This window comes from Triticum dicoccoides, chromosome 2B, assembly GCF_002162155.2.
Source record: "Triticum dicoccoides isolate Atlit2015 ecotype Zavitan chromosome 2B, WEW_v2.0, whole genome shotgun sequence".
NCBI lineage: Eukaryota > Viridiplantae > Streptophyta > Magnoliopsida > Poales > Poaceae > Triticum > Triticum dicoccoides.
Window position 1 is genome coordinate 684359527 of NC_041383.1, and position 12719 is coordinate 684372245.

Consider the following 12719-nt stretch of genomic DNA (forward strand, 5'->3'; position numbering starts at 1 on the left):
TAAGGAGATCAACGGCCATAGGAAGTACGAGGTGGCGAGGGCGGCTACTGCAGCAGCGAAGCATGCGGCAAGGATGCATGTGTAGCAGGACACATGGATGGCCTTGGAGCAGGCGGCATTACCAAAAGTTCCTCCCAAGGATCCTATATCCTATTGGGTATCTGTTCCCCGCCTTTTCCCGCTAGGATCGGAAATCTTATATTTTCCATATCCATATACCATTGAATCCTTGGGGTTCCAGAATCCACCTATTTTACTAGTCTCCGGAAACGGAAAACCCTGAACCAAGAAGAGTTGGATATGTTATGTAGGGTATGGATGGCGTCCAGTGAGTGATCCATCCAGCTAGTGAGTGATCCGTCACGCTTGGACGTTGATTTTATTTTGGCATGTCTGTATTGTTGAACTATGATTTGTTTTGCTTTGTTTCGAATTGTTGAATTGGGACAATTTGTATCGTGTGATCGAAGTGCATGGATTGCATGAATTTGAGACTCCACATTTGAAGTGTGTGGATCGTGCTACAACCCATATGAGGGGCCGCTCGTTGCAGTTTGCAGACGCGTCTACGGATGTATAGATGGCCAGATTTGCCAAATCTAATTGTAGATGCTCTTATTTCCATCTTTTGAGATATATTCTTTCTATATATGCTTCAAAATATGAAACATTTGAAGCAAGTAATCCGTTAAAAGATGGACTGACATAGTATGATGGTACGTCTGGTGGCGAGCTTGCATGTTGCCTAGTTGGGCACCGGCTCGAAGTCTCGAACATGCCTAGTCAGGATTTATGTGACGCAACGAGGGGGGTTGCGACGGGGTACCTCACGATGGCTCTCAACACAGTCCCGAACTACCATACCGACGACGTTGTGCAGGCCAGCCCCGATGACGACACACATCACATTCGACCTTCCAGCCGACTCGTTCGTTTTCAGAGGCTCTCAACTTTTGTGGCGCCTTAGTAATACGTCAGTGGTAGCAAATTTTCCACCGACTGCGTGTGAGGCAACAGCTGCTTCAAGCCGTTTGCTACGGGACTATACTTTCCTGGCTTTTTCGCATGTGTTTGCATTCACTGAGAAAGGCCTTCCATATTGAACTTTTACACTTATTTTAAAATAATTGCACCACATTATAATTCTAATTAATACAATTTTCTATTACTCAGTCACATAAGAAAATTTTGAAATAATATATTCATTATTACACATTGTGTATTAATGAAATTTTTGGTTCTATAAAATTCAAATTGCATGATTTACAAAATCTCTTGTTAAAAAATCCTTCAAACTAATTTTCTAATATTGCATAACATATATAGTTATACACAGATATTTGTATATCTATGTATTTGTTCATATATCTTTTAATATTATCGAATAACATGGTAGATATTTCTAATTCATACACAAGAACAAATATTTTAATATTGGTTTCTAGTATATATTAGGCAACCATATTCACATAAAATATTATTTGAAACATTCTTATGTGACCAACTAATATAATATTTGTTTATATTTGAGCCTAATAATTAAAAGTACACTTAAGAGTTTTTCTAGAGTAGAGGGGGCAATGGTCCCCTTTGGCCCGCATGAAACTCCGCCACTGCACAATGCCAAAGGACCAAACGATGGGGCAAAGGGCGCCTTTCCCAACGAGGAGAGAAGGAAAGTATTAATTTGTCTTGCCCGCATACCTTCCTGGGCTGGCCGTGGAAGGCGTACTCATGGGTGGTGTTCATGCAATCCTACATCGGCGCTATGGTGCGGCCCGAGGTGTGGCTTGCATGGGATGAAATCCAAACCACACTTGGCATCATCTACGGGGAGTACATGAACACGACCCTAGTGTCGGCGTCGGCGACAGGGTGAGGTGGTCGGGCGACCACGTGAATATGAGCTAGGCCGAGGCGAGTAAGTTCACAGTGGCGCGCTTCATCGAGTGCAACATGTGGTTGTCGACCGCGGGCTTCAGGTTCACGTCTAGGTTGACCACGTTTTGATCGATCAGTTGATAAGCCTGTCTACTATGAGAGTGTCCCGAGGTGCAACGAGTAGTCGTTACCTATCATATACAAGTACTATGGATGGAAGAAAGGTCTTGTTAGAATGAAGTTAACTTAGGGACGATCGTTGTTCTTTAATGGGACAAGACAGATTAATACTTTCCTTCCCTCCTCATTGGGTATGATAATTAACTAGAAGGAAAAGGCGCTCTTTGCCCCGCCGTTTGGTCCTCTGGCATTGTGCAGTGGTGGAGCTTCATGGTGCCAAAGGGGGCCATTGCCCCCTCTACTCTAGGAAAACTCTTAAGTGTACCTTTAATTATTAGGCTTGAATATAAAAAAATTCTCAGAGTGCATGCATGACTTATCTTCTTCGCCCCCTCCACTTAGATTAGCCCCCTGAACAATCTTCATCAAGCTCCGCCACTGGCATTGTCCATGATGTTTCTATAAGTGTTACCTTGTATATCACTCTAAGAGAGAAATTCAATGGGTTGACAACGTGAAAATACAATGTACGGTAATATTACCAAACAATTTTTCATTATCCAAGCACAATATTGTTATGCAACACAAACTGGAATTCATTTCACGCAAAACAAAAGAGATAACGAAATAGCTTGCTTGACCAGTCTGAAAGAACTCCACATGGAGATTAACCATCGACATATTTGGCTAGTGCTGCTCCAATTAAAATCATTGGCATATAGATTATCATAGAAATATGAGTTTAGTTCTCTATTGTCACTGTTGAGGGAGCTTGTTTTACATCTATTACTTGCCAAGTCATGCATGTTAAGCACATAGTGGAGAACTTGGTAATCCATAATATAGTCTGACCAGAACGACCAAATTGGTTTTCCTCGTGGAGGAACTCAATAAAACTACAAAACAGAACTTGTTCTTATTTGAAAATCTTACCCTGGTCCCCTGTTTTTCTTTCTTCAGAGTTTATATAATGAAATAAATTTAAGTAGCAAACAAAAGGGTATTGATCTGCTAACTAAACATCCACAATATCACTTCACCAATCCTTCCATGTGAGTAGTAGGTGAAGTGCATCCCGAATAACGATCAAGGCTTTTTTCGGACCTTAAGACATTTCATCAACATAGAATCCACTGGAAAAGGCAGTACATCTTGAAAGATAGCTTCACTTAATTGCTTTCTACAAAAATTATTTCATCACGATAACCTGTTAAACAAATAAAACAGTGTTATCTGATCCACCGTTGAAGTATACACCTGCATTGTTATCATGTAGTTGGGTTACCAAAGATATCCGGACAAACATCCTCCAAGTACCAAACCACCAATTGCATACTAAGGTATGAGTTTCTCCATGTTTATCTAAAAAGGGCGAACAAAATTTTGGACACGATTGTTTTTTGAAAAACACTATGAAATATGAAATTTCAAGAAAATATCAGAAAAACAAAAAAATTGAAACCAATTTATTTTAAATATCCACGAACATTTTTTGTATTTGTGTAGAAAAAATGAACATATGATGATTTTCTAAATTCCAAGTAAATTTTGAAAACAACAAATATTATTTGAAAATGCAGAATTGTCGAAATCACAAAAACTTGGGATGGTGCCTTGGAATGGTGATACATGGCCCTAGAAAAATTTGTTCCATTTGAACAATGTTGACCTTTTTTTACTCTGAGACGGAACCTTCCACCCAACCCGAATGCCCTACCCGAACTTTGTTCCAATTAGATTCGTGAACATTTTCTTAAATACACAAACTTTGTTTTCAAATTCATGAATTTTTTCCATATCCAGGAACTCTTTCAACATTTACAAATGTTTTATAAAAGCCCGTAATTTTGTTCAAATTCATACAAATTCTTTTTTCAAAATTGATGAACATTTTGCAAATGGGCGAATGTTTGAGCCAGACCAACAGGCACCCGACGGAAGCGATGTCGTCGCCTCATTGGGCAAGGCCTGAGCATTTTTCTTATTCTATTTTCCCTTTTTTCTTTAATTTCATTTTTTTCCTTTTTGAACTTTATTATTCATTTTTAAACCTTTTAAAAATTTGAAATATTTTTGGAATACTAAAAAATGTTATTGTTTCAAATATGTTTTACAAATTATATTTTTTTTGGAATTTCAAAAAATGTTCCCATTTTTGAATTTTTTCCCACAAATTTCATAAATGTTTGTGTTTTAAAAATTCCAATAGATTTAAAAAAGTATGTGGTTTGAAATTTGTGTACAACATCAATATTTGGAAATTCATTAGCAATTTTGGAAGAAGTGTTCATGTTTATAAAATTTTCATACACAATTTGATATTTGAAAATTGTTGACAAATGTTAATAAATAATTCACATATAAGAAAATATCCATGTTGATTAATAATGACAGAAATTGCAAATAACAAAAGTCTACCCCTACCGTCCTACCCGAACCACACCCTTTAAACATGATGTGCTTCTTGACATGCATGAAATGACACCAAATTTTGCCAGCCTGTGGGCATGCTTCTGAGGCCTTCAATGCAAAAATTGAAGGAATTTGGACAACCGAAGATACGTTGCGTCATGTTTGGCTAGTGTTTTTGGGGGTTTTGACCCGAAAACCCCTAAAAATTACATAAAATGTCATAACTCAATAAAATTTTATCATGGATGCTTGGCATGGTGATGCTAGTGTGTGGAAAAAATTGGGTCCATCTTATTGATGTGAAAAAATGCTTCCAGACTTGCCCCAGCGGCCTACCCAAACCACCACCCTTTGAAAATGTTGTGCTTCTTACTATGCATGAAATGCACTGAAAAATAGCGCGCTATAGCATCGCTAATAGCACGCTATAGTGTATTGAGAATTGCCTCGCTAAATATATCAATGTACAACATCTCACTAATAGCACGCAGTAGCGCGATATAACACACTAATAGTATATTTTGAGGTCGCCGTTATTTTGCTGTAGCGCACTATCTGTTTCATTGATGAAATGACACCAAAATTTGCCAGCATGCTGGCATGCTCATGGCAGTCTCCATGCAAAATTTAAAGGAAATTGGACACCGGACGCATGTTGCGTCACGTTCGGCTAGTGTTTTAGGGTTTTTCACCGAAAAAATCCTAGAAAATGCATAAAATGTCAGAACTCAATGAAATTCTCATGGATGCTTGGCATGATGATACTAGTGTGTGGAAAAATTGGGATCCATTTTATTGTGATTATTCATCTACTAATGCCCAACCATCCTGTAACATTTATATGCAGTTGACACAATGGTGGAGCTAAAGCTCACCGGCAACCATCTGAAAGGGTCACGTCCTCTGCTAACATTTTCTTCAAATTTTGACCAGTAGAGCCTCACTGGAAACTCTTGAAGGGGATGATAACACAAGTACGTGATGCTTTGGCTTGTTACATTATGTTGTGCATGTGTTATCGGCATTTTGAACAAAGCTGGTATTATCCTGTATTAATATTGTCTATTTTTTTCCTGTTTTTGGAATATCAATTTGTTCTTATTTCTTGTTGTCAGAAGAGGTTAAACTTAATTTTCGACGCATGCTACGATAAAACAATATATATACACACTATAGTTATGGAATACCATGTTGCTATGATGCATCCACTACTGGTCTTTTGTTATGTTTATAATATAGGGAAGGGGAGCAAAATAATAATATTAGTCATGTTCTAGCTAACTTTGGGCGATCGGATGACCTAACTGTGGTCTGGCTCCGCTCGAGCCCGCTTAACATCCCTAGTCTGTGCAGGGATGAAGTTTCAGGCTCTTGAGTAATACACTCCTTTTTATCCCTGCAAAAAATAGGGAAGGGGAGCCTTGGCGCAGTGGTAAAACTGTTGACTTGTGGCAATGAGGTCACGGTTCGAGTTCTGGAAACAACCTCTTGCAGAAACGTAGCGAAAGACTTCGTACAAAAGACTCAAAGTGGCCGGACCCTTCTTCGGACCACAAGCGGGAGCTACGTGCACTGCGCTGCCCTTTTTATAATATAGGCCTTTGAATGAAGGATTTACATTTAATAAGTCAAGTTATATTCTAAGGCAATGTGCATTGCTAGATGCTTAGAGAAGTGCTTAAAAAATAAACCAATCTTTCCTTAAGCTGCAGTGCTTATTTTTATAGCATATAGGTGATAGTATGGTTCGATAGGGTCAAACTAGTAACTCTATGGAGACATGCTCTTCTTTTAATGAAAGAACTTCATAGCTAACTCATTGCCCACTGTACCTACAGATTTTTGCTACTCCAAAAGATCATCGGAAGGTGAAACCTTTTCATGATCATGTGTTTGTCTTCTCCATTGTGGATGACCACATTTGGTTCAGAAATTACCAGGTGATGTATTATTGCTCTTTTGGATTTTGATTTCGAGCTTTCAATGTTAAAGCCCGTTCAAGTTATTAGCACCATCTGAATTTTAGCAAATGATATACTTGACAGATATATGTACCCCACAATGAGATTGACAAAGTTGATAAAAGAGGCCTAGATAAAATGACACTTGTTGAGGTAAGAGTAGAGTGAGCTTATATCTTAATAATTTATATGACTTGTGGCTGTGATCCACTATTTTAATTAAATTGTTGTGTGTAGGTTGGCCCCAGGTTCTGTTTGAATCCAATCAAAATATTTGGTGGTAGTTTTGGTGGCCCCACATTGTTCGCGAACCCATTCTACGTGTCTCCCAATCAGGTATCGCTTTCACCAATTGATGTAGTCATGTAGACGATATAGTACATATATTCCAAAACATCTATATAGTGAAAATATGGGTCTCTTCTGTTGTCGAGGAATGGTTATTATATGATGTATTTCTTGTGTTTATTTGATTGAAACAGAAGTTGATTGAGCAAACCAACAAGTTGAATGATCTGTAATGCCATGTGATTACTTATTTGTGTGGTGCACAGTTAGCTTTATTATGTTCTTGAATGGCATTTGATATCAACTAAGTACTGTACTAGCTAGTCTCGCATCTTCGTGGTTCTGAGAAAAGGAATTTAGCGCTCATCTGTTCACCAGGATTTTGGTGATATACTGTATTTAATTCAGCCGCAATGATGTTCACCTATGCCTTCACATGTAGTGATCCACATTTTCTAACGAGGGTTTTGTTGATTTGGGGCACCAGATCCCGGCACTGGAGAAGCGGAAGAAGGCAGTTAAGTACGCCAAGAAGGTGAAGGCCAGGGTGAGGAACAAGATGCACGAGATGGAGAACACCCTGGAGCCCGATGAGTTTGCCGATCTTTGGAAAGGGGAAGACTAGTGCTCTATTTGCTGGCTGGTTATTGCCTGTTGGTGTTGCTGAATTGTCAGAGGCTGGTAGTACCGAATAGATGAACTGTTCTTGAAACATACGTAAGTTTGACTTACATGAAAATTGATACACCTTATATTCTGGAACGAAGGGCATTCAGACTAGTACGGTACCCATATCGCCGTGTTTGCTGCCTCGGCACTGGACCATGTGTTTCTCTAGTCTTGTGCGTGATAATTGCAAGCAAATGACCAAGGTTCAGTGAAAACATTGATATGATCTCTGGTTGTTTTCCGTGTGGATACGTGATACATGTGGTAAATAATCCAAACTATTAAAAAAAGTGATATTTGGAGAAGATAATCAATAGGCAAACATTGTTGGTCAATATGAAAGACAAAACATGAGCGACTACCATCAAACTGAACTACCACTAATCCACCAACACATAGTCCAAAATTCAAATGATCACTCTAGTACTCCCTCCGGTACTTTTTACTCTGCGTATTAGATTTGTGTCCAGTTACACTTTACAAAGTTTGATCAAATTTATATTAAAAAATATCAACATCTACAATACCAAATATATATACTATGAAACAATATTTCATAATAAACCTAACAGTATTGATTTGACATTGTGAACGTTGATACTTTTTCTGTAAGTTTGGTCAAAATAAAAATACTTTGACTTCAGACAAAAATTATATGCAAACTAAAAATGACAGGAGGGAGTATCTATTTACTATAGCATTTCGTGCCTACATGTTACTCTGTCTGTTCCAGTGCGTATAGATTTTTTAAAAGTCAAACATCACAAACTTTGACCATGTCTGTAGAGAAAAATAGTTACATCTAGAATGCCAAACATATATCATTAGATTTATTATAAGACGCACTTTATATATTTAATATTATAGATATAAATAGTTTTCTTCACAAACTTAGTCAAAGTTTCTAAAGTTTGTCTTTTCAGAAAATTTATATGCACTACATCATGAAACGGAGGCGATATAATACTGTGGTTTCCGGATACTTCGGTTTCTAAAATACTTTGTATCCAAACACGGCCGGACGAGTACTAGTACTATGTGATCTTCAAAAGAAAAGTAAGAAAAAGAGAGCCTGTAGTGTAATTTTAACTTTGTTTGACCAACGTGACGCGCACAACGAACGTCTCAAGCGGGCAAAGTGGCCTCGCCGCCCGCGCGCGCCTTGCAGACGCAGCACTCTGCCGCTCCGCCTTGACCCCCCATGGCCGCGGCGCACCGGCCGTCGAGGTAGTGTTGGTAGACGTAGGAGAGGAACCCCCAGACGGCCATGAGCATGGCGACGGCCTTGATCCCCGTCATCCTGTCCCCGAACAGCACCACGGCGAACACCGGCACCAGCGGCAGCGACACGGTGCCCGTCACGTTGGCGAACAGCGACGACACTCTCGTGATCAGCCGCAGCGTCGCCACCGACATGGCCTGCCACGACACCGCCGTCCCCACCAGCGTCGCCACGTACCTCGCCCGCCCGTCCTCGAACGCCGCCATCTCCCCCGGGATCGTCCGCCACTCGCCCGACGCCAGCAGCCCGCACACGGCCACCGTCGCTGCCACGAAGTTGGTGCACATCTGCACCCGCAGCACCCACCGGAGCGTCCTCCCCCGGATCGCCTTCTCGAAGGTGACCTCGAAGAGGGACAGGATGAGCGCGAAGACCGCGGAGGCCGACAGCGTCAGGATGAACCCCAGCGTGTACTTGCCGCGCGGCAGGTCGGCGGCGGAGGTGCCGTCGGAGGAGGAGCCGACGCCGAGCAGCGCGGCCGAGAAGGTGAGCACCACCACGGAGTTGGCGATGAGCGCCGTGAAGCGCTGCGCGTTGATGAGGCGGGAGGTGATGGAGTTGAAGGCCAGCTGCGTGGCCGCCACCAGCGCGAAGGTGGACACCGGCAGGTACTGCAGCGCGTACGAGTACATGAGGTTGTCGAAGCCGATGAGGGTGCCGACCCCGAGGTAGATGGGCACCATCTTGGCCGCCGCCGGCCGGGGCTCGCCGGCGGGGTCGCGCGGCGTGAGGAGCAGGAGGATGGCCAGCAGGGGCGAGCCGCCGGATATCGTGAGCGTGGCCATCCACTTGCTGTTGCCGCCGGAGTTGTAGTAGTAGCGGCCGAGCAGGGTGCCCACGGTCTGCCCGCAGAGCACCACGAGCATGTCCAGCAGCACCATCAGCCACCACCTGACGCCGCGTGTTCCCGTCCCCGCCTGTCGTTGACGCTCGGCGGCCTTTGGTGCCCCACTGTTCTCGCCATGGCCGGATTCTTGCTCTGGACATGGAATGCCTTGGTGGACAGAAAAGGGTAACGTAATTTTAGCAAGTGAAACTCTTCAGCAAGTGCATCTGAAAATCCCAGTTCATTTTTGCAGAAGAAACCGAAACTGGATGCTGATTGTAGGCCAGGGCTGCGTGTTTCTGCTCTGCATCTATTCCAAGTTCCAACTACTGAATTTATTTATGTATTTGTTTGTACTAAGAACAACTTGTAAATCCAATTACACGGAGATAAGATGACCGGCATGGGTGCTCTGTATTTGTCTCCACTCTCCAATGAGTACATGAAAGCTACATGCATGATGTGCAGATGCAATGAGTGAAGTAGTTCCTTTTTCGATTTTTTCTCTTGGCGGAAATGTTTAGGCCGCGGATATTTTGAAGAAGATGAAGAAATTACATCTAGATGCCTGCTGTTAGTTGGTAAGTTACTGTGAAACTGCGTTGCTAGCTAAGTTAAGCTAGTTGAGAGCCGCGCCCACGACCAGCGCAAGAACAGGCCATGCTGGACTTCCATGACGACCCTTCTCTGCCGGTCCATTTTCTTCAGAAAAAAATGATCAGCTGCGAGAACTTGGAACGTGCGCAGCCACTGATATAAACATCAAGAAAACAACCACCGGAACTGATCGAAACCACATAAAATTACATAATCACGCTTGAGGAACGCAAGCGGAGGAAGATTACCTCTGATCTGGAGCTGGATTTCCTGAGGACTCGACATGTTGCTCCAAGAATTGAATGAGATGGTGTCTGTACCTGCTCGCCGTTCACCTGTTGTTGTTCTTCACACCCCTCGGCCCTCGCTAAGTGAGTGCTGCGAGCGATGGATCCCTGGCTTCTTGGCACCATATATATTGACCAGGTTACCGAATTGTTTCGAATTGTTTGATGCCAGTGAGCGCACATCCATTCGCACCATGATTGGGTGGTATTTTTTTATCCACGGTGGAGGACCCCACGCCAACGTGGTAAACAACTTTGGTCTACATGCTTGGAACTCATGGCCCCACATCTCACTCAAGCCTGTCATGCGCCGTCCAGATGATGCATGATTGAGGTGCATTAGTTCCAGCTTGACTAAGGCACACACGTGATAGACTTTTATTGAAACGGCGCTAAAATATTTGTCTTGTAGTACCATGAAAAAAACAAGAGAATTGCCAAATTAATTCAGTGAAATCAGATAAAAACTGCTACAAATGCCACAAAGGCGCACCACCTGTCGGTCTGGGTATCAGTACAAACGAAAATCCTACACCTACGAAAAGCATACGTAAGTTTACGAAACCTTCCAACTAAACCAAACATCACCCCTAGGTGGGTGGGCCCCTCCCGCACCTAAAGACCAATACGGATGCTCCATGTTGGTTATTACGTAAGATACATAGCTATTTTTTTGTAAGTAGCATTGCTCTTAGTACAAAACCCACCCACATTGTCCAAGAGATGACCATCATCGTGGTTGAATGCAAGCATCTGCGTCATCACTCTTCTCCAAGGAAGCGACTCCAAGTTCACTGCAAACAATTCCGACTTTGAAGACGATCACCTGTGGAAGAAAGATGCATGATTTGCACGAACCAAGCTAGACCTCCTCGAAGACCACCAATCAGCTGTCAACGTCACCGCCTAGGCTCCACCGAGGCAGCTCCGACTCCATGATGACACATCGAGACAAAGAGAAACCTACCTGACACGTGAAACATAGTCGACTACCAGAGCGCTGTCGTGACCCTACACAACCCGCAATCATTATGGATGCCAAATCACAAGCCACACCGGATAAATGTGAGTGTTGAAGGCAATGCAACTCTCGATGTATTGATCGGGTGCACGGTGCACGTATATATGGGTACAAGGGCAACCCTCAGCCTCATCTATACAAGGAAACTAGAGGCGGGGCCAGTAGGAGATTATCCTAACAGATACATGCACAGATATGTTCAACACCCCCCGCAGTCGATGCGTCACCAGTGACACATAGACTGGACCGGAACTCCTCAAATGTAGGCGTCGGTAACCCCTTCGTCATGACATCGGCAAACTGTTGAGCAGGGGGAACATGAAGAACGCGAACGTGCCCAAGAGCCACTTGCTCTCGCACGAAGTGAATGCCGAGCTCAATGTGCTTTGTGCGACGATGATGAACGGGGTTGGCGGAGAGGTAGACCGCAGAGACATTGTCACAATAGACAATGGTGGCCTTCTGGACGTCCAGGAGCAACTCCTGGAGAAGCTGGCAAAGCCACGAGCACCCGGCGACGACATTTTCCACAACACGATACTCGGCCTCGGCACTGGAGCGGGATACCGTAGGTTGTCGTTTAGACGACCACAATATGAGCGAGGCCCCCAGGTAGACGCAGTAGCCTGAAGTCGAGCATCGCGTGTCCGGGCAGCCAGCCCAATCTGCGTCACTGTAGGCGACCAGGTCAGTCGAGGGCGAAGCCGTCAACGTAAGACCCAGAGCCGTGGTGCCGCGGATGTACCGAAGAATCCGCTTCACCAGGTTCCAGTGAGTGTCGCGAGGGGCGTGCATATGGAGACACACCTACTGAACGGCGTACTGCAGGTCAGGCCGAGTGAGTGTCAAGTACTGGAGAGTGCCGACGATGCAGCGGTAGAATGCTGCATCTGGCGCGGGAGAGCCGTCGAGTGCAGAGACCTTGGCCTTCGTGTCGATAGGCCTGGGGACAGGCTTGCAGTTAAGCATGCCCGCCCGCTCAAGAAGGTCATGCTCATACTGCTGCTGGTGAAGGAAGAAGCCATCGGCGCATCGTACCACCTCAATGCCGAGGAAGTAGTGCAACGGGCCGAGGTCCTTAATGGCGAACTAAGCGCTGAGGCGAGCAGTATGCTGGCGAAGTAGCTCGGGCGAGGAAGCCGTCAGGATGATGTCGTCGACGTAAAGGAGCAGGTAAGCGGTTGCCGGAGCCCGGTGGAAGACAAACAGCGAGGCGTCGGAGCGAGTAGCTCAGAACCCAAGGTGCTGCAGAAAGCCGGCGATCCGTTGGTACCAGGCGCGAGGGGCCTGCTTCAACCCGTACAAAGAGTGGGAGAGCAGGCACACATGATCAGGCTAAGCCGCGTCGACGAAGCCGGTTGGCTGCTGACAGAAC

At 44.0% G+C, this 12719-nt stretch overlaps 1 protein-coding gene and 1 pseudogene across 1 annotated transcript; one reads left to right on the forward strand and one right to left on the reverse strand.

Moving 5' to 3' along the window:
- Positions 1 to 318: 318 nt before the first annotated feature.
- Positions 319 to 7287, forward strand: LOC119361142 (annotated as a pseudogene).
- An 898-nt stretch (positions 7288 to 8185) lies between these two features.
- On the reverse strand, positions 8186 to 10428 carry LOC119365597 (probable purine permease 11). The gene is made up of 2 exons (XM_037631245.1): positions 10285 to 10428; positions 8186 to 9607 (listed from the first exon to the last, which is right to left on the reverse strand). The coding sequence occupies exons 1-2, from the start codon at positions 10319 to 10321 to the stop codon at positions 8457 to 8459; spliced, it is 1188 nt and encodes a 395-aa protein (XP_037487142.1). The 5' UTR covers positions 10322 to 10428; the 3' UTR covers positions 8186 to 8456.
- Between the last annotated feature and the right edge of the window lie 2291 nt (positions 10429 to 12719).